The following is a 20351-nucleotide window of genomic DNA, read 5'->3' on the forward strand; positions in this document are numbered from 1 at the left end:
GTTGTGATTTATAGTTAGCTAACCCTTAAGCACACTAAACATTTTATAATTGTTCAGCGTACTAGATTAGCGCACTGCTAGCCATTTAGTTATATTTGAGTCACATATCTACATGGATTGAGTCCAATGACTGTTTCATTGACTGGCCAGACCTGATTCTTCATATCAGTGTGGTTGTTTTGACCCTTCAACTGGCGCCACCAGCGTAGCCCATCATCCTACCAGAATCTTACACCGAGACGTTCGACTAAAACAACAATAAATAACATTAAAAACTGCGCTGAGTATTTCAGATAGAACTGAATCTACTAGCTTAAGTTAATTTATTTCAGGTTTATTTATGAGGTTATACTGCAAGTTGTGTGTCATACGAACTAGATCAGTCTGAAGTGAAATCTTTCTTTTTTCCAGTCAGTGTCTGTACAGGTGACAGACTGAATTTAGATCTTAGTTTTCCATTCGGTTTCTATAAAATTGTTCAAATAATCTTTAGAATAATCTATTATTTTACATGTGAAGCACTGATGTTGTTTACTACCGTATTTGTATGAAAATCAATACAGTGTTGTGTCACTTGTCATAATCAATAATAAAATCTAGTTTTTTAAACTCAAGTTAATCTGAAGTCATTTGATGTTAGACTATGATTTAACATTTATTTAAATAATACATGTAAACACTGAATTTAAAATCATTACAGCAGATGTGTACACGCTTGATATAAATTTGTAGACATTATGAATTAAATTGTTTTAATAAAAACAAAGCGTTGATGAGAAGTGACGGTTTCCAGTATTCATGAGAACTTCTTCAGGACTGGAAAAGCTGAATGCACCTGATGAATGAGCTCAGCTTAAAATATACAAATTCATATAAAAAGGTGATTTCAATCTCTGAAATACTTAAAATATCAGTAAATTGAAAGCGTTTTGGTAGTTGTAGGCCAAGGTGTTTGGATACTGTGACAACATTGGTCGACCAATGATAACGCCTTCACCGGTCACATGAGCAACAAACAGACGTTCAGAAGAATTGTCCACCTGAAGCAGGACTTTAAATTTCCATCGAACCCTTTAAAGTTCCCATGTTCCAGCGTCTGGAGGCATCAGAACATGATGATGTGAATGTTACTGGAAGGACACGGAAGGTTCTTCAGTTCCTCTTCTTCTGTCGGGTTCTGACGTCTTCCTGCGGATCATCGATGCTGTGAAAGCCAATTAACATGGCCACAATAGAGACACCTGAAACACAAAGAGCGAAGATGATGTTTTAAGAAACATTTAGAATATTGTTCATGAACATCTCATGGGATGACGAGAAGTCGTCACTCACTTGCCACGATCAGAGGAGCCATGACACCAATGGTCAAAGGAGCGGTTTTATAAATGAAAGCCTCTGACAGAAAGTGTCCGAGAGCCAGAACAAATGTCCACAGGGTGATATGATAAAGCCTGAAAGATATAAAACACGTTAACATAACGGCTCCTTTATGATTATACGGCATGAGTGTTTTCTTAAGAAGGTGAAGACTTGCGTTCGGTTTCGAATGTCTACAGCGCAGGCACAGCGTATGATGGAAGACAGAAGGGTCCATATCCCAAAGGTTCTCGCCTGAAGTCCATTCACTAAAGAGTCAAACACCAGCACATATCATTTACTGGTTTTCACACATCCTCCATATTTTGTTACAGTCAACACTAAAACAACCCAGCAATTTTAGTGTACATGCATGAAGATTAACATTAAAATGCTCAGCAAGTCTCATATTTATTTTCTTGTATGAGATAAGGGCTGGTAAAAAAAGTTCAATTTGTGTGTTTCACACTGCAATGTTTAATGAATGTAAAGACAAGATCATTTTTATATACTGTAGCTCAGATTGGGGCAAGTTGTCACATGTTTTATTCCGCTGAGCCTTCTCAATGTGTATTTTGTTCTGGATAATAACGTTAGAAACGTATAGATTACTTTACAGTCATTAGTTGGGTCTGTAGAGAAATTGAGTTTAGACTTTAAACTTTAGAAATATGGATTTGTAAAGTGTGACAACCTGCCCCGGGTGTAATTTATTTAATATACATGTAGGCATACAAACAGTCGTTCCTAAAAAAAACACAAAGATGAAACATACAGTAAAGCACCGAAAATATAAAACAGAGCAAACAGTATATAAGATATGTGACTACAGTGAATGATTTCTATTATTAATAAATGAAGGTGTGTTGGGTTAAGACCATATTCAGGTGATCCTGTGTAGAGTTTCTCAGATAAGAAGCTGTGATCTCTGAAACTCTGAACCGTGTTTCCAACCGCGATCACAGACACCATGAGCAGCCAACTCCTCAACACATTCACAAGACGACTCATCCTTCAGCACCTGCATCACATCACATGCTACATTATCATACATTACTCTGCTAGTTTTATGTAAATGACTGAACGATCATATCTTAACTATCACTGTGAACATTCATTGTTACTCGGTTTTATTCAGTCTTCTTACCTCAGTCAGGTGTCGTAGTATAACAGTTACAGCTCGACAATCCAAACACAACTGACCCCTCCAGCTCAGGACATGAATGCTGACCAATCACAATCGCGAACGATGCTTCCGTCAGGTCGTACCACCACCTCATTGGATAGTTTGGAGGCGGTGCTTCAAGCAACCGCCCACTTATGGGAGATTCTACCAATCACAGGCCGCATAATTTTTGACGAGCTGTGAAAGACAGGTATAATAAATATAAGATTTTTTTCGTATTCATAAATGTACATTTGGGGGGAAAATTTGGGAAAGAATAAATGTAAAATTGCTGGAAAATAAACCCTTGTTTTTTAAGTATCTTGAAGTATCTAAAAGATAGAAAAATACAAATTCTAAAAGATAAAAAATCCAGAGATTGTACAGAAATGTAATTCAATCTATTTTAATAAGGTTTGCCTTTAAGACAAAGTAAAAAAATAGAAAAATAATCAATAACTGGATTGATTTTATAAAGCAACATTTTCACAGAAACCATTCAAACGTGTTTGTTAAATCAGAGTTGAACTGTTACAAACAAATATATGATATTATTTTATTGTAATCTAATTGACAACTTATACATACAGTAATATACATACAGTATATATTGATAATTGTAAGTAAATTAATTTTAGAACTATGACTAGAGCATTATTTTGACATGTTGGGTTGTTTAAAATGCGCTATTTCCGGTTCCTGTGTCGATGGTTGTCCGAATACGACCTGTCAACAGTGAGTCGACTCTCAAAGATTCGACTCACCTGTAAAACCACAGCCCGCATAACGTGAACTTGTTCAAAACAGCGAAAGAACCGATTCCATGTCGGAAACGACTCCCAACACTAACTTGTAGTTCAATTTGCAGGGTAGAAACTGGGCGCAACAAAGTGGCGTTATGTCGTTAAACGACGAAAAAGTGGGTTAATGTGACAGACAGCAGATCTGTGTGACTTTGAGGTGACGGACAGGCCACTGTTCTGCCTGAATGAAGTGAACGAGCGCTGCACTGAAGCAGGCCAGGAATCAAAACAAATCTTCAAGTGTAACGTCAACTTATTTACTCGTGAACGGATCGCTCGAGCGTCAGAGAAAGAGAGAGAGAGATGTCTCTGGATGAGTATGAGAGGCATTACGCCTCTCTGAACTCAGATGGAGGTGAATCGGTCGCTGGCAGATCTTCGTCAACAGGGACTTTTACAGGAGAAGAGGATAAATTGCATTACATTCCCATTCGGGTGCTGGGAAAGGGAGCTTTTGGAGAAGCGACTCTTTACAGACGCACCGAGGTAAGATTGAACTGCTGCTATTAATCACGTCACCTCTGACTGGTGTTTTGAGGGGGTTGACCACGCCCACTGGATAAAGGGGTTATTGATTGGAAATCACATCAATGTGTCCTTCATTAATATGTTGTTTGTGTGCATGTGGGCGGTCCTCTACAGGGTAAACATACACTTTTATTGGTGTTTTTTCCTTCTGTGCAGGATAATTCTTTGGTGGTGTGGAAGGAGATCGACCTGAACTGTCTCTCAGACAAGAAGCGCAGAGATGTCATGAATGAGATCTGCATTCTGGCCATTCTCCAGCATAACAACATCATCGCCTACTTCAATCACTTCATGGACAAAAACATGCTGCTGATCGAGATGGAGTACTGCAATGGTACTGATCTCATAAACCAAACATAACTGTGACATTTCAACACGAATGTGGTGCTGAATGTGCCTGTTTGTGCGCAGGTGGAAATCTGTACGACAAAATCAACCAGCAGAAAGGAGAACTCTTCAAGGAAGAGGTACAGTAGCGATCACATGTCCGAAAAACAAATGTTCAGGCGGACGGTTTGACCTTTCTTATTCAAAGCCAAACATGACACGGACAGCTGAAAATAATTTGGAAACAAATTTGTCGGTGCAATTTGTCGTTTGTTTTGTCATTTACATTAAGACCATTGTGATTTTAAATATGTTGTCTTACACATCTGCTTTACATTACTACGTGGCTACTGTACTTTATTATAGAGACAAATTCCACAACATTCTAGATAAAATAATTTTTCAATAATTGTTTTATTTGGTGAAACATAAGTGTTTTATTGTAACATAACCTCTGGATGTGTGGTGGTTTATGAAGAATATCAGATCAGCGTGACTGACCAATCAGAAAGTCGCATAGTAGTTAATTCAAACTGTTTGTTTATTGTAGGTGGTCGTGTGGTATTTATATCAGATCGTCGCTGCGGTTGCTCACATTCATAAAGCGGGAATCCTGCATAGGTAAATCTCAATTTAAGGGTGAGGATGTCACATTACTATTGTATAATAAACGCTCTCGCTTCTCTTTAAAGGGACATCAAAACCTTGAACATCTTTCTCACCAAAACCAACCTGATCAAGCTGGGAGATTATGGGCTGGCCAAGAAACTGGACTCTCAGTATTCAATGGCTGAAACCGTGAGTTCTCCACATCGCACAACATCATTTGGTTTGAGATCCGTGCTGTGGATTTGTCTGTTATTCTTCTTATCCGGTTGTATTTGTCCAACCTCGCGTGTCCGTCTTGTGATGTTTTAAATTAAATTCGCCCTAGTGTGTGGGAACCCCGTACTACATGTCTCCTGAGCTGTGTCAAGGAGTGAAGTATAACTTCAAATCTGATATCTGGGCCATGGGATGTGTCTTATTCGAGCTTCTGGCCCTCACCAGGACCTTTGATGCTACGGTAATTCACCACGCACATAAAGTGACACATCGCTCTTATCGTGAAGTGTGTTAGTAAAAGCTCTTCTGTCCGGTCTCCTCCCAGAATGCTCTGAACCTGTGTGTGAAGATCGTCCAGGGTAACTGGACCATGGAGATCAACTCGGACATTTATTCCTCTGATCTCATCAAGCTGGTGTACGAGTGTTTAGATCAGGTACCAGAACACGAGCCATGTGCTACCGTAACTGTCAGTCATACGTGAAATGATGTCATGATGATGTCATCTGTGTTGATGTTGATCAGGATCCAGAGAAGAGGCCCACAGCAGAGGAGGTTCTGGATCGGCCCGTCATCTCTTCAGTCAGAACGTGAGTTGGTTTACTGTATTCCCTGCACACTTACATGTGTCATCTACTCCAAGATTTGATATAATATGAATTTTTGTTCTGTCTGTGTTTCTATGCTGATGTGTTGTTTGTGTTTAGAGAGCTGGAGGAGAGAGTAGCAACCCTGAATTCCGCCATCAAGAAACCCAAGTGAGTACGACTCCATCGGTCCTCTCCAGTGTTTCTGCATCTCGTGAACCCTGTGACGTTTTATTTCTCATTTCTTCAAGGTTGAACACCGTGACGGAGACGTCGATTGCCTGTAGTGACCACGCGCTCGCGGGAGGTGTATTTCTGGGGCGGGGGGAAGTTTACACCGCAAAAGCTGGACATGTTTAAGGGCGGCAGCATCGCGCAGCACGTGTGTGCCGGAGAAACGCACTTTGCCGTCGTTACTGTAGAGAAAGAGCTGTACACGTGGGCTGTAAGCATGCTGTATTTTCCTATAACATACAACAAAACCTGACGTCACATCCTGTTGTCGCACAATGTGAAGCTATTGAAGAGTAAACAGGAGAAGCACTGAGTGAACACGTGCTTTCTTTCCCACTGATGTGTCATGTATTTGACTGTAGAGTGTTCAGGGAGGAGCCAAGATGGTGGGTCAGCTGGGTCACGGTGATCAGGCGTCATACCGACAGCCGCGGAGAGTGGAGCGTCTCCAGGGTAAAGCCATCAGACAGGTGGCCTGTGGGGCCGATTTCACCACCTGTGTCACAGGTGAGCAAAGGACCTTGAAGGACGTCCTGCTGTGTGAAAAATCACGTGTCGCTGTGGTTTGTAAGCCGTTTTGTGTTCTGATGACAGATGAGGATCAGATGTACATGTTCGGGTCGGATTACTACGGCTGCATCGGTGTGGAGAACGAGCTGGGCATGGAGGTTCTGGAGCCGGTTCTCCTGGAGTTCTTCGAGGAGCGGCCGGTGAAGCAGGTGTCATGTGGAGATAATCACGTGGTGGTGTTGACTCACAGTGGAGACATCTACTCATGGGGTTGCGGAGAACACGGTAAACAGAGTCACACGCTGGTTTCTCTCTGCGACTGAAAAATGTAAGACTTGTTGACTGACTGTTCCCTCTGCAGGTCGACTCGGTTTGGACTGTGAGGATGATTTCTCCTCTCCGATGAAAGTGAGTCTAAATCTTCTTATTTCTCTTCTTCAGATAGAAACGGACTGTGTGTTTTGGCTGTGTGAAGATGGCTTCAGTTCAAAGCTGTGGTTGGCAGTGTTTCTCAGTGTTCAATGTTTATTTTAGGACAAACCAATGGCATCAGTGTATTTTAAGATATGTCAGTGCAAGTTGTTTTCAGGTTAGACAGCTCTAACATTTATTTTATTCTAGGACTAGTCTGGTCCCTGTCTGGGAAACCACTCCAATTTTGGAGGGAAAAACATTTGTATTTAAACAGAACGGTAAACTCAAATTGATACCATTGAATATATCCCTTTAAAGTTTACTCAAGTTGAATATATTTATGTTTACTGAAATCATTAGCCTGAATATTATTCGAAAAACTTCAACTAGACAAAAATGTAAAATGTTGCCTTAGTAAACTGAAGTTTAAGCCAATGCAATGCACAAAAATTATCGACTAAAAATAATTAAAAACTAAACAAAAATGAAATTAACTCAAATTAACATAAAAACGGAACTATTAAAATATAAGCGAATTAATTTTATTTGAATTAATTAATATTGATTTGTATGATCTAAATGGGCTCTCACTAAATCCTTGGAGTTTCAAGTCTGACACGTGGGAGTGGCTTGTTGGTTTTGACTATATCCATGATTTTTTGAGTCTTACAAAACCCTAACCCTAACCCATACCTAAACCATGTAGGCTTCCTATGCTCCTTGAACCTTCGCCAAAAAATAACACGCCCGCGTGATATCATCAGACTAGAAACACAAAGGATTTAGTGAAAGCCGGTCTGTATGTTGCCATAGCTATTCAATGTACTGATCACTAAATGTACTGATCAGTGCTGCGTTTCCCGAAAACGTTGTCTCTTAGCGCGTTATGAGGACTCTGAAGGTACACCTTAACTCCAGTTATACTTTTTCTAGGCGTGTTTCCCGAACTATACCTTAGGGGGTGACTTTCTTACGTCCCACGTGTCCAGGTGCTGTCCATGGCTGTGGTGCTGAATTAATGGATACCAATCACTCGACAATCAATTATTCACTCTATACAGGGACTGCTTCACCGCTTTATGTGAGGTACTGGCGTTCTTTACTAAAGCACTTTAGAAATAGTTGAAGTGGCATTTATTAGCATTCATATGATAAAAATAAAAAAAATGGCAAACTAAATCCAACCATGGATATTATTTAGTTGTGAAATTAGTGTGCGAACCCGCAATCTCATGCCCAAATGTATAAACCCCGCTACACTATCTGGCAGTACGGTCATTTATTTTAAAAAGACCTCAAACTTTGGGTCGTAGGGTCACGCAAAGCCACTTGCTGTTTGCTGTGCATTGAAATAGTTTATTCCAGCAACAAACAATTACTTGTATAGTTCATAGTTTATTGTGCTTGGACACTTGATGCGCGAGCAGCATTTACAGCGTGAATCGTGTAAGCTTATGGTCGCGTTTATTAAAACATTAAAATATAATCAACATTATTTATCACATTTACAATATCGAGGGGAATAATATAAACAAGCATGCCATAATTATGCAGGTATTTTGATATTGAAATTAAATGAATTCATTCATGACAAGAAAATAAAAAGTGAATGTGTGTTGTTTCCCTATTTTCTGTTCAAAAGGTTTTCCATGAGATCGCCTGCCTTTGATACCTTTATACCTGTGTTTGGGAACTCCTGATTTATATTATCATAATATATGTTGCTATAGTGTCATTATTTACTCAAGAAAAGCACAGATCGTGGAACATATAATCTATAGCTAGAAGAGCGGAATTTAGGGGCTGCTCCGTTGAGTTAGTCTTGACAAAGTTAGACCGACAAGATCCAAAAGCTGCTGAATTTGCTCCCGTGGCAGGTTAACTTTTCTATAATTATAATTGCAGCATTAAATTGTAATCAGGTTTTCCCGGATTAAATGCACTAAAATGCTCTGCGGATGACGCCGTCTTTGTTGTAGCCAAATTATTAGCAGTATCTCAGCAAGTTGATTAACGTTATACCACAATTTTTCTCTTTAAACGCCAAATTACACAATGTATGTTTCGGGAAACACATATTAACGATAAGGTACAGCTTAAGGTATAACTTAAGAACGACCTAGCATTAAGAAGGTTTCGGGAAACCCGGCTCAGCTCTTTCAGGTCAATAGGTTTGAAAAAAATATTATTATAATAAATATTATTTTGTTCTGTAGGTGGAGGTTCCCGCAGGAGCCTTTATTAACGCAGTGTACTGCGGAGCGGACGCGACGTTCCTCCTCACAGAGTCGGGAAGAGTATTAGCCTGCGGGAACAACGAAACGAACAAACTGGGTCTGAATCAGGGCATCATAGGAATCAAAAACCACTCGGGAGAGGTATGTGCGTAGACTGGAGGAGATCAGAGCGGTTGATTGGCTTGAACTGTTGAGTACAATGACTATGTGTGTCTCTGTGTGTGTAGGGTTATGAGGTTGTACCGTACACCACCTCACTCACGCTGGTCAAACCCCTCTCACGCTTCAAGATTCAGTTCATCTCTGCGGGGAAGACTCACACAGCGGCTATTGATGGTAAATACCGCTCACACTTCAGAAGATTGTCACGTCATTCTAGTCACCAGCACTTAAAATGTCTGTTGTGTGTCTGTAGAGCGAGGTCGTCTGATGACATTCGGCTGTAATAAATTTGGCCAGCTGGGTGTGAAAGACTTCAAGAAACATCAGGGTGTCCAGCTTCTCGTGGGACCGTTCGGGGGGAAGGGGGTCACAAAGGTGTCCTGCGGTGATGGATTCACTATCGCCGCCACAGAAGGTGAGCGCAGGAGCACATGTGAAGAGATCAAGATTTACCACCTACATCACTAAGTGTTCAGACGACAAAATATGTTTTCTCTTCTGCCTTAAATTTTATTTAATGTCCTTTTGATTCTGACAAGTATCTGCTACACACAGAGCTGGAAATGGCTGAGATTCACTGGGGATGGGGGCTCCAGTTGGGCATATATTTTATATTTTAACATCGCAGATGCAGAACATGCCACTGTATTTACAAAGGAAATGGGAATAGTGTTTGGAGGCCATTTTATGGATAAAATATGGACATTCTCTACACCTTAAGGTCGAACTCTGTCCCCCCCATTTCCAGCTCTGTGTGTACATTCGAACTGTCATGTTTTGTTCACACCAAATTACACACAAAGTCAATGCAAAGACGCGAATTGGCGCGAGTTGAAATTAGCCAGAAATTTGTGCAAAGAGCTCATGGACACCTACTGATTGACGGGTTCGGACGTGCGAAGGTTTTCGTGTCACGCACGTTGAAATAACTAACTATTCTCGCAAGTAATAAAGAGCGATTGTTTACGTTTGGTGTGAACAAAGCATTATAGGACTCTGCGTGTGGATGGATAGATGTGTTTGCTGTAACTCGTGTTCCTCCTCTCCTCAGATAATCAGATCTTTGTGTGGGGTAACGCAGGGAACGGCCGCCTCGGGATGCCCGCGGATAAAGGCTTCGGTTCAGAGGTGTGTCCTGCCCTTCCTCGTCCCATCTTTGGCTCTTTACATCACGTGCCCGACCTGTCGTGCAGAGGTTGGCACACTATAATCATCATGGGTTAGTACCACTGCTACTTTACAACCGTATTTATTTTCAAATGTGTTCGCCTGTGTTTAATATGACGTAATTCTGAAACGAAAAGGGCGAACATACATAATTCTTCATTTTTCTTCACAGAAAAAGTTCTGAACTCTAAAACCATCCGTTCAAACAGCAGTGGACTGTCTATCGGAAGCGGTGAGAACAGAGATTTCACACATCTAGCTATCTTGACAATGTAGGAAATGGATATCCTGGATGAATTTGTCCCACTGTTGACAGTAATCCAGTCAATCATGCCACATTAACATCACACATAATCAAAACATAATTTATTTTTCGAATATTCATTATAGAACTCAGAAAAGAGACTTCATTTCTGTTCACTGTCACTTCTGACATCTGAGATTGAGCTGTAATTGTGACCGTCTGGGATGTTATTTCAACTGTTATCTGTAGGTCAGTGCTCGACCTCATCCATCGAGCTGGAGACGCACTCGGCGACCGAGTCCGAGCTGCGTGATGGGATGCTGGGAGGAACCGTGGAGGCCGACCTGGACAACCGGGGTCTGGAGATGTTCCCAATAGACAGTAAGACCAACGAGAGCTCCTGCCCCTCATGGCTGAGGAAGGTGAATCTGAAACGTACATCTGGCGTCATGTTCTCAAAAACAGCAGCTTGACTTTTCCTCACCAGCTTGATTCTTTATGAGCGCAGGAGCTGCTGGATGCCGAATTCATCCCCTTACCGGACGATTCCAGCGACTCAATCAATCCGCTGGCGCCTGCGTACAGAGAAAGCGAAACGATGCCCTACGAGGAACTCGACCAGCTGAAAGCAGCGGCAGCCGCCGTCGGCGGGAAGGATCTCCTGGTAAGATTCAGCTGTATTGAAGACCGTATTTTTTATGAGGTTAAGGTTGTAAAAACTTAAAGTGAAAGTTTCCCCAAAAATCACAATTCTGTCTTCATTTGCTCAACCTCAAGTTGTTCCAACCCTGTATAAAGTTAACTGTTCTGTTGAACACCAAAAAAATTATGTTTGTAACCGTTCTGGGGCACTACTGACCACCACAGCAGAGAAGACATTGCTATAGAAGTTAATGGTGCCCCAGAACGTTTTGGTTTTCCACACTCCTAATTTTTTTGTGTTAGAACAGAACAGAGAACTTCATACAGGTTTCATCTCTTTATGACCAATAAACTTGAAAATCACGAATCATTGAATTCCTCACGATTCTCTTCAGCACGTCACTCTTTGTTTCACAGGCGACAGCGTGTGCGGATGAAGATCGTGTGAATGGGACGGAGGGGCAGAACTGCTGCGGGGCGAGCGTCGAGCTGGCATGCGTACGCTTTAAACATCTTTATTTTTAAGCTTCGGACTGTCAAATAATAAATTGACAAAGTTCTGTTCATTTTTACAGCTCAGAGAAACAGTGAACCGCCAGGATGTCCAGATTCAGCTGTTACAAAAGCAGGTCCGTCTTTTCTAACTTTGTTTTTAGAAGCTTATATATATTTGATTTGGTCAATCCGCAAAGCTTTTGGACTTTTTCTGGTCTGTTTTTTTTCATGCAAGTTATACACAGATAAAATGGCCACCATGCTTTGTTTCTTTGAAGGTTACGTGAAATAACGGTCAGTGAAATGCAAAAAATTTAATTGTGTCAAATACAGCGTCATTGTGATGCTGTTTTGCACAGGCAAGCTTGTTTCTTTAAACTTTTGTTTGGTAAAAAGCAGCTTCCGTGAATATACGTTACCGATGGAGTTATTGAAGCTTTTCTTCTGTTTTCAGTACCACGACCAACTGAAAGAGAACGAGAGATTGTGGAAAGCAATTGAGAACCTCAGAGCTTCTGCTCCACTTAAGGAGATCAACCAAAATCACTGTGGACATGAAGAAGATCCACAATAAATCAACAATTACTCTCTCGGCACCCTTCAGTCACACTGAGTGTTGTGAAGTAAAACGCTTTCATGTGTTCACAGTATGTTTGAGTGGAACTGATGTTCTGTTGCTCCGGCCGGAGAAACTCTTAAAGCCAAATAAGCTTCTGTCAGCCAAATCACAGAGTGCCTTTTAATATCAACCAAAGACTGTTTCACGTCAAGCTGATGTGTGTTTTAGTGCTGTATGGCGGGTTGATTCAGGAGAAAACGGTGAATTAGAGCATATGTAAGATGAAACAAACCCTTCATAAGTGTCATAACGCTTTTTAATTTTCTTTCATTCATTTGTCTTTAATCATTTTTACATTCTTTTAACAAGGATGAAATGTTTAAGTCTCTTCGATCAGCATCAGTATTACGACAGTTTTAAAGTGTTTTTCTGTTACATTCAGAGGTGTCTGATGGGGTTCACATAAGCGTGTTCCTCATACGCACATGTCTCTCTTTTTATGTTTTCTTCTGATACACCCGTGTGTGCAGTTTCACATATAGCGTGCTGAATATATTACATCATTTTCTAAAATCACGGTGAAGTGTTCAAACTACTGATTATTTCTTTCTTTTGAACAAATGCTTGTCAGTCTGGTGTGTTTTTTTGCCAAATAAGACATGAAATACTTCATGCAAAAATGTATATTTGCTGCTGCAACCAAATGAAAACGTCTTTATGCATCAGTGCGTGATTGTGTTTTATCTGTTTGAACGGTTGATGTTTAAGTATATCCTAGTCAGTTTTCTACATCATCAGTATAATCATGAGATTTGCTTCTTTATACTGTATGCTTTACACAACCATATTAGCAAAGGACTAGATCTAGTATATTTTATTCAAAATGTCAGAAATTGACACATCAACACAACAAAACAAGATTCATTCAATACAATTATTGGATGTTTTTTGTATGTATGCTTTTAGTTGCATTTTTCTAAAATATAGTAAACCGCCCATATCTGACTCTCCATGACTTTATCCTATTTTTGATTTAATTGTAGCTAATAAATGTGCGTTTTTCATAATAGTCAGGTTTGGGACAAGTTGTCACAGGTGTACAGCAATACACAATAAAGCGCTAATTTATACTCATATATACTCAAAAGAGTGGATCTCGATGTCCTTGCCCAGGACGCTAATCTTATCATTGTGCGCATGCGCAGAAAATCAGGATTTGCGAGCATCAATCGTGTGAATCGTTTAGCGAGTCGACACACTCGGACCAATCGTTTCAATAAAATGATTCGTCCGAGTCCTCGCCTCAAAGACGTTTATAGAAGTTCTCTAATAACTCTTTAGACTTTATTACTCCAACAACTGGTAAATCGACATCACTAATGTATTCACAATATTATTAATAATATCAGGTTTATTGCTAAATAAAATAAAGTATAAAAGTTTTCGGAACGATCGACAACGTTTTGCGATTCGACTCCAACGAATCATCCAAGTGAATCAGCTCGAAAGAACGACTCGGGCATCGTTCCGCGTCACATAACGGGTCTGAGAGACGACTGGGCGATGGCTCGAACCGGCAGCCATCACGATGAAGCTAACTATTGGAAACTATTGCATCGCATTGTATTGTATGTAAATACGTGCGCGTAATGACATTGAGCTTCGCGGGACGCGTTGAGTCGGCGGTGGGGTGACGTCATCGGCGCGTTCGCCGGCGCGTCTTTACTGTATTGTTTGTGATGCGCTGAAGATTAAGGGCAGACGCTTTGATTCAACCCGTCGATGTGACAATGGACTGCCTGTAATTGTTTATGGAAGATATCAGATTTATTTCATCTGTTCTGATGTTTATTCTGATGCTGTAGGGCGGTTGGGGCTCATGAATCAGACGCGTATTGATCTCTATTGTTACTGATATGATCAGCTGTAATATGTTCAATGTTTCTTGAGCGTTATATCTGATATTCAGTTTGTGCTGACAAGTAGAGCTAAAGGGGGTTTGTGTTTTCATACATATTAGTTTTGCACTTGAAGACTAGTATGCTGCTTGACATGTGTTGACAGAGATTTGGCTGGGGGTCCGAGTGTGTCACCCAGCCACCCTACAGAGAGTGTTTGTGATCCAGTGAGAGAGAGAGACAGTGTTTGACCCATTGTGTGTGTGTGTGACCCGTCCATGCCCGTGTGCTGCTGCGGCTCTTTCCATCACTGCTCCTCTCCGAGGAGATTGGTCCGGACTTCAGGATTCAGGGCCTGTGTGATCCAGCCGCGTGCCAGCGCCTCCTCTGCTGGCCTCAGAATGATCCGGACCCCTCAGAGTTTGGGAGGGGTTGAGGACAGAGATGAGGAACAAGAGGACGAGGGGGAAGATTTGAGGGATGGTGGGATTCCCTGCATAATTAACCGGGGCGGTCTGCCCATAAATGAGGAGACTTGGGAACAGATGTGGAGGCAGGTCGCCCGGATCCATCCCGATGGAGAGAATGTAGGGAAGAAGATCTGGGCAACCAGCGACCTTCCCAAGGTGATGCAAAATCGTAATCTTTGATCTTTAGTCATTTGGATTAAAAAAACAACAGTTCTGGCAGAATTTGTGCCATTTTTAACCTGTTTGCTGCTATGGTTAACAATATGTTTAAATTCTTTATTATGTGCGTTTTATATTCTTTATGTATAAATGTGGTGTCCCAAAGAAACTTTTTTCAGCTGATGCTGTAATCTGGTAAACACAGCGGCTTGTATCACACTGATATACAAACAAGCTTGATATTTACTCTGAAAATAAAAGTTGTTTTTATAATCTACAGATTCCAATACCAAGTGTGCCTACATTCCAACCCAACAGCAGTATTCCTCAGCGTCTGGAAGCCATACAAAAATACATCAGGGATCTACAGTATCCTCTACTCCTTTGTGCGTTTAAACAATTTGTGCATCGTGTGTGCATTTATGCTTTTAGTAGAAATACTTTGAAGTGTAACGTCTTTCATTTTTTGTTGTGAGTTTTTGTAGTTGATTTACTTCAACAGTATATTGTGTGTAGTAGTTGACTGTGTGTAATGCCCTATTTGTACCTCGATGGAGTGTTGCAGTGTACTTAACAGTGTCTCTCAGATACAATCACACTGGAACACAGTTCTTTGAGATAAAGAAGAGCCGACCGCTCACAGCGTAAGATCAAGTGCACACAATTTTATCTGAAACATTCATGCTTGAATCTTAACTAGTCACAATTTGAAGCCATCGCTGTCATACAAAGAATTACAAGCCGATGGCAGCAGTAGGTGATTATGAATATGTGAGAGAGGATACAGTATGGCTTCATCAGACTCTTTTAGATTACTTACATGCTATCTTCCACAGATTAATGGACATTGCCAAGGAAATGACACGAGAATCTCTGCCAATCAAATGTTTGGAAGCCGTGATCCTCGCAACGTATCCTTCACTTCAATAAAAATCACGTGCTCCTGTATATCAAGCACTATCGAGTTACAGTGAATCCGCCGGTGTGCAGGCTAATACATTTAGGGATGCTTTCCCGACAGGGTATATCTTAAACCAGAACTAGGCCTTAGTTAAATCAGGATGTGCAAGTCGTTTTTAAAAATACAAAAATTTACTGGTGTGCATCATGAGGCAAAACAATGGCACTGATATATTTTCAGATATGATCAAGACACCTTTGACATTTAAATTGCGACTAGGCTTAAGCTGTGTCCTGGAAAACCACCTCTTAATGTTATAGTATTCAGTCATTATGTGAATTGGCCTTTTATTTAGTTCAGGTGGATTTTATGTTACTGTGGGTGTCGAGGATTCAAGGCTCAGACAGATCTGTAGGATCAGTTGAGCTCTTAGGGGAGTCTAGAGGGACCAGACACTTATTGAGTTTGCTAAAGTCCAGATTAAACATGGAAAGAATATGCAGGGTGTTATTTGTCCTGGGGGGAAATGAGAATATTGTAAGAACTAAATTTAGAACTACAATAAAACTCACTACAGAAAAACAAGAAGTATTGTGAGAACTATAGATTAACCTACATGAAGAACTACAGAGAACTACAATAAGACCTAAATTAAGAACTACAGTGAGAACAAGAGTTTATACTAGACTAAGAACTACAGTGAAACAAGAGCTACAGAAAAACTTAAATTAAGAACTACATACTGTAAATCTACTGAACTACAGAGTGAACAGGACTTAGCACTGGACTGAAAAACAGTAAAAACCACAGTAAGAACTACTGAAAAACTTGCACGAAGAACTACAGAAAACTACAATAGTGAGAACAAGACTGAGCACTGCCGTAAAAACTACAGTAAAACTAACATTAAGAATTGCAGAAAAACAAGAAATACAGAAAAACGTACATTAAGAAGTTACAGCGTGAACAAGACTGCACGACCGCGAAAAACTAAAGACAGCAAGAACTGCAGTAAAAACTTGCATGAAGAACTACAGTAAAATACAATAAAACTTATAGTAAGAACTACAGTGAGAACAAGACTTAGCACTGCAGTAAAAACTAAAGTAAGACAGTAAGAACTCAATCATGGTGTATCAATAAAAAAACAATGTAAGAACTACAGAAAAACTTGCATGTAGAACTACAGAAAACTAAAGTAAAACCTATAGTAAGAAGTACAGTCAGAACAAGACTTAGCACTGCAGCAAAAAACAAATGGAAGAAAGTAAGAATTACAGTAAAAACCACAGTAAGAACAACAGAAAAACATGCACGAAGAACTACAGGAAACGACAATAAAACTTGTAGTAAGAACAACAGTGAGAACAAGACTTAGTACTGCAGTAAAAACTACATTAAAAATTTAAAAACGGCTCTTAGAACTACATGTATTTTGATAAACTTGAACAACACTAAACCAGATTCAAAGCTTCTGCTCACCATGTCTGTCAGTGCATTAAGTGTTGATCTTAACAGCGTCGACCGGTCAGTTACCTCACCAACAGTTTGCCGAGCGTGGAGCGGTTTCCTCTCAGCTTTAAGACGCGCTTCTCAGGGAGTCACTTCTGTCACATCGTGCTGGGGGTCCACAGCGGCGGACGCTTCGGCGCCCTCGGGATCAGCCGGCGCCAGGACCTGATGTACAAACCGCTGGAGTATAAAACACTCGCCGACCTCGTGCAGGACTTCCAGGTGGCTTATCAGGGCTACTGGCACACGCTGTGTAAGGTGAAGATCGGCCATTACGTGTCACACGACCCTCACAGCGTGGAGCAGATCGAGTGGAAACATTCTGTGCTGGACGTGGACAAACTGTCCAAAGAGGAGCTGAAGAAAGAGCTGGACAGATACACTCGTGATATGAGGTTAAAGGTAACGATGACCTGAATGCATTCTTCAACATCAAACTGTTCTTATGATCTTTCAGACACACAAAATCAGATGTTTATGTTTCAGATTGGGAAAGCCACTCCGTCATCGCCCACTAAAGACAGAAAGAAGGATATGGGATCTCCGCTGAGGAATCCAGCCAGTCCCATGCGGAAGAACAGTCAAAGTGATAGACGGTACGTCCCGGGATTTATCAGGAACCCCTTTAACATGCGTCAGCCTCCTCTTATAATTCAGAGCTTATAGCACAGACAGAAATCATGGTTCATTATATTAACTGGAAAACATAAATAATGATTGTCTTCAAAGAAAGTTTTCTGAAACACTACTCCACAGGCCAGAAGAAATTATGCTGTAATTTCCTTTTTTGTAAACATGTTGCTCTTTGTTAATTTAAGTAAAATGTCTTCACAAGAGCGCATGAACCATCAGTGTGTCTGTTGAGAATCTTATTCATACATCCTGGAAGCTGAATAAAGAAGCTATTCATTGATGTATGCTTTGTTAAGATAGGTATTTGGTTGAGTTGCAACTATTTGAAAATAGGGAATCGGAGGCTGCAATAAATTCTAAATCTTGAGAAAATCGCCTTTAAAGTTGTCCATTAACACTCTCTATGGGCTTGTCGCTGTAATGAAGTGGTGGAGGGTGGATGAACCCAAAAGCTGGAATTCTAAGCTTTACATAGATAACAAATTTGAGTGGGTAATTCCCAAAGAGCGGGCAGCAGCGAGTGAAGTTTGAAGGAATGTTTCCGGGCATTTTTGTTAGCGATTTTGCTGCAAAAATAATGTTTGGATATAACTTTACGGTTGTACATTTATAAAATATTTTCATGAAACATGATATTTTCTTAAGATCCTAATGATTTTTAACAAAAAAGAAAATATCGATCATTTTGACCCATATTATATTTTTGGCTATTGCTACAAATATTCCCATGCTGCTTTTAGTATACGTAAAGTTAGTTTTTAAAGTATACTCAATGTAGTAAGTACAATAATATGAGCTAGTAATGTATTACTTCATGTTGTACTTAGTCTTGGACTAGCACTGTCAGTATACTTACACTGAGTACACTGAACTATTTCAGTGCCAACTGAGACTAAATTGCACTAATTTAGTTCTAATTTTAAATATAATTACATAAATGTATAGCAGAATGCAATGGATGAAAGCATCTTTCAAATGCGTAAATGTAAATATTTGTACTTGAAATTGTCAAATTTGTCAAAAAGGAGACCGATAGTACATACACTTATTTTTAGTTTTAAAGCAGTGTACTAACTGTACACTTGAATAACACTGAGTGTTGTGTTGTCTTTCACAGGTCATCAGTGGAGAGAAAACCTTCACAGTCAGGACCAGCAGCAGATGTTAATGGTTATCAGATCAGGGTGTGAAACAACACAAACGTTTATTAACGGAGAAAGATATTAAGCGAATGAATGCTGAAACTCAACAACGAGGATAAAGTCTTGCACCTGTGCAGTATTCCACTTTAGAGAATGTGGTCACTTTGAAGGGTACACACTTAAGAATGTTCATTTATACCACCTGAAGTGATTCGTTCAGTAGAATAGCGACACATCATATTTATATATTCAGCCCGAGCCACATCTGTAAATACAGTAGATTTAACTTTTAACTCAACTAACCAGTCTTATATAGAGACAATTTTTAATCCAGTTCTTGGGTGCCTTTGTAAGAACTGAGGGTTTTTTGGTGACGATGAAAACTCTGATCTGATGAAACTCAACACACTGTCTTATTTGCACTTCAAGTTTTTTTTGTTGCCATCATGAGGTTTCATGAATGATCTGGATGCGACCGGGACTATAACAGACCAAATATTTGTATGTTTCAGTCTTCTGTCGTGAGCAGCGGGGTTTGATGATGAATCTGCTCATGTTTTTTAAATGTGATGGTGGTTACAGGGTTCAGTTATGATACGGCCTGAAGTCCCCATTTTATTTTTATATGATTTAAGATTTCCATATGATTTGATTATAGCTTTGAATACACATTACTGTTGTTATTTTGCTCAAATCATCAGTGCGCAATATTCCAAAGAAATACTAAATTCATCATTAAATAATAATTGATTCATTAACATTTTGCACATACAAATGAAATAATCTCTTTGTAGAAGTTAAATTCCTGCATGTTTTTTGGGGCGATTTTACAGATTAAGACAAAAGTTTACGTGTTTTGATAATTGCGATTTAATTTCTAGTATTCTGTTATCAGAAATATATATATTTTTTATAGTGACACTTAACACAGATCTGCTAGTACACATCACAGAGGCCAGTCATGCTGGTTGAGAGACCCTATGAAGTGCTTACTACAAGTGTAAGAATCGGTGCTGTTCAATGATCTTCTGTAAATCTGTGCGTTATGAGAAGCATCAATTCATCACACAATCTTTCTTCACTGAAACACACACGAGATAATCTACACTGGATGTCTCTCATGTCTTCTGTTGATTATGGTAATGTAGACTTTAACTATGATGTCACAGCACTGTAATGTCACACTTGTAATCAAAAAGTCATTTGTGACACTTGAAATACATTAAAACCTGTATCAAAAGCTCCAGTTATTATGTGTTTACATTTAATTACGGTACTGCCAATTTCAAACAACATCTTGTATTGAATGTTAATTTCAATAATTTAAGGAATTAGCTCTAGAGACGTCTGCCATCTTATTTTTTTTAAAATAATTTGTCAG

General features: G+C 39.9%; 3 protein-coding genes across 3 annotated transcripts; 2 read left to right on the forward strand and 1 right to left on the reverse strand.

Moving 5' to 3' along the window:
• Positions 1 to 128: 128 nt before the first annotated feature.
• Positions 129 to 2622, reverse strand: erg28 (ergosterol biosynthesis 28 homolog). Its single transcript, XM_056768427.1, has 5 exons — positions 2504 to 2622; positions 2235 to 2377; positions 1535 to 1625; positions 1333 to 1451; positions 129 to 1241 (listed from the first exon to the last, which is right to left on the reverse strand). Exons 2-5 carry the CDS (start codon positions 2365 to 2367, stop codon positions 1153 to 1155), a joined length of 432 nt encoding a protein of 143 aa, XP_056624405.1. The 5' UTR covers positions 2368 to 2377; positions 2504 to 2622; the 3' UTR covers positions 129 to 1152.
• A 654-nt stretch (positions 2623 to 3276) lies between these two features.
• LOC130437281 (serine/threonine-protein kinase Nek9) lies at positions 3277 to 12978 on the forward strand. Its single transcript, XM_056768583.1, is given in 24 exon segments — positions 3277 to 3810; positions 4009 to 4186; positions 4264 to 4319; positions 4730 to 4800; positions 4872 to 4977; positions 5114 to 5245; positions 5330 to 5440; positions 5530 to 5594; positions 5712 to 5762; positions 5843 to 5873; positions 5875 to 6036; positions 6188 to 6332; positions 6420 to 6620; positions 6697 to 6743; positions 8966 to 9127; positions 9214 to 9322; positions 9402 to 9563; positions 10200 to 10367; positions 10488 to 10547; positions 10809 to 10981; positions 11068 to 11223; positions 11619 to 11699; positions 11777 to 11830; positions 12151 to 12978. Coding segments are annotated over 24 exon segments (2784 nt in total). The 5' UTR covers positions 3277 to 3627; the 3' UTR covers positions 12271 to 12978.
• An 808-nt stretch (positions 12979 to 13786) lies between these two features.
• Positions 13787 to 20216, forward strand: vash1 (vasohibin 1). Its single transcript, XM_056768424.1, has 7 exons — positions 13787 to 14779; positions 15063 to 15151; positions 15370 to 15426; positions 15619 to 15693; positions 17216 to 17597; positions 17682 to 17791; positions 18946 to 20216. The coding sequence occupies exons 1-7, from the start codon at positions 14432 to 14434 to the stop codon at positions 19016 to 19018; spliced, it is 1134 nt and encodes a 377-aa protein (XP_056624402.1). The 5' UTR covers positions 13787 to 14431; the 3' UTR covers positions 19019 to 20216.
• The last annotated feature ends 135 nt before the right edge of the window (positions 20217 to 20351 follow it).

This window comes from Triplophysa dalaica, chromosome 15, assembly GCF_015846415.1.
Source record: "Triplophysa dalaica isolate WHDGS20190420 chromosome 15, ASM1584641v1, whole genome shotgun sequence".
NCBI lineage: Eukaryota > Metazoa > Chordata > Actinopteri > Cypriniformes > Nemacheilidae > Triplophysa > Triplophysa dalaica.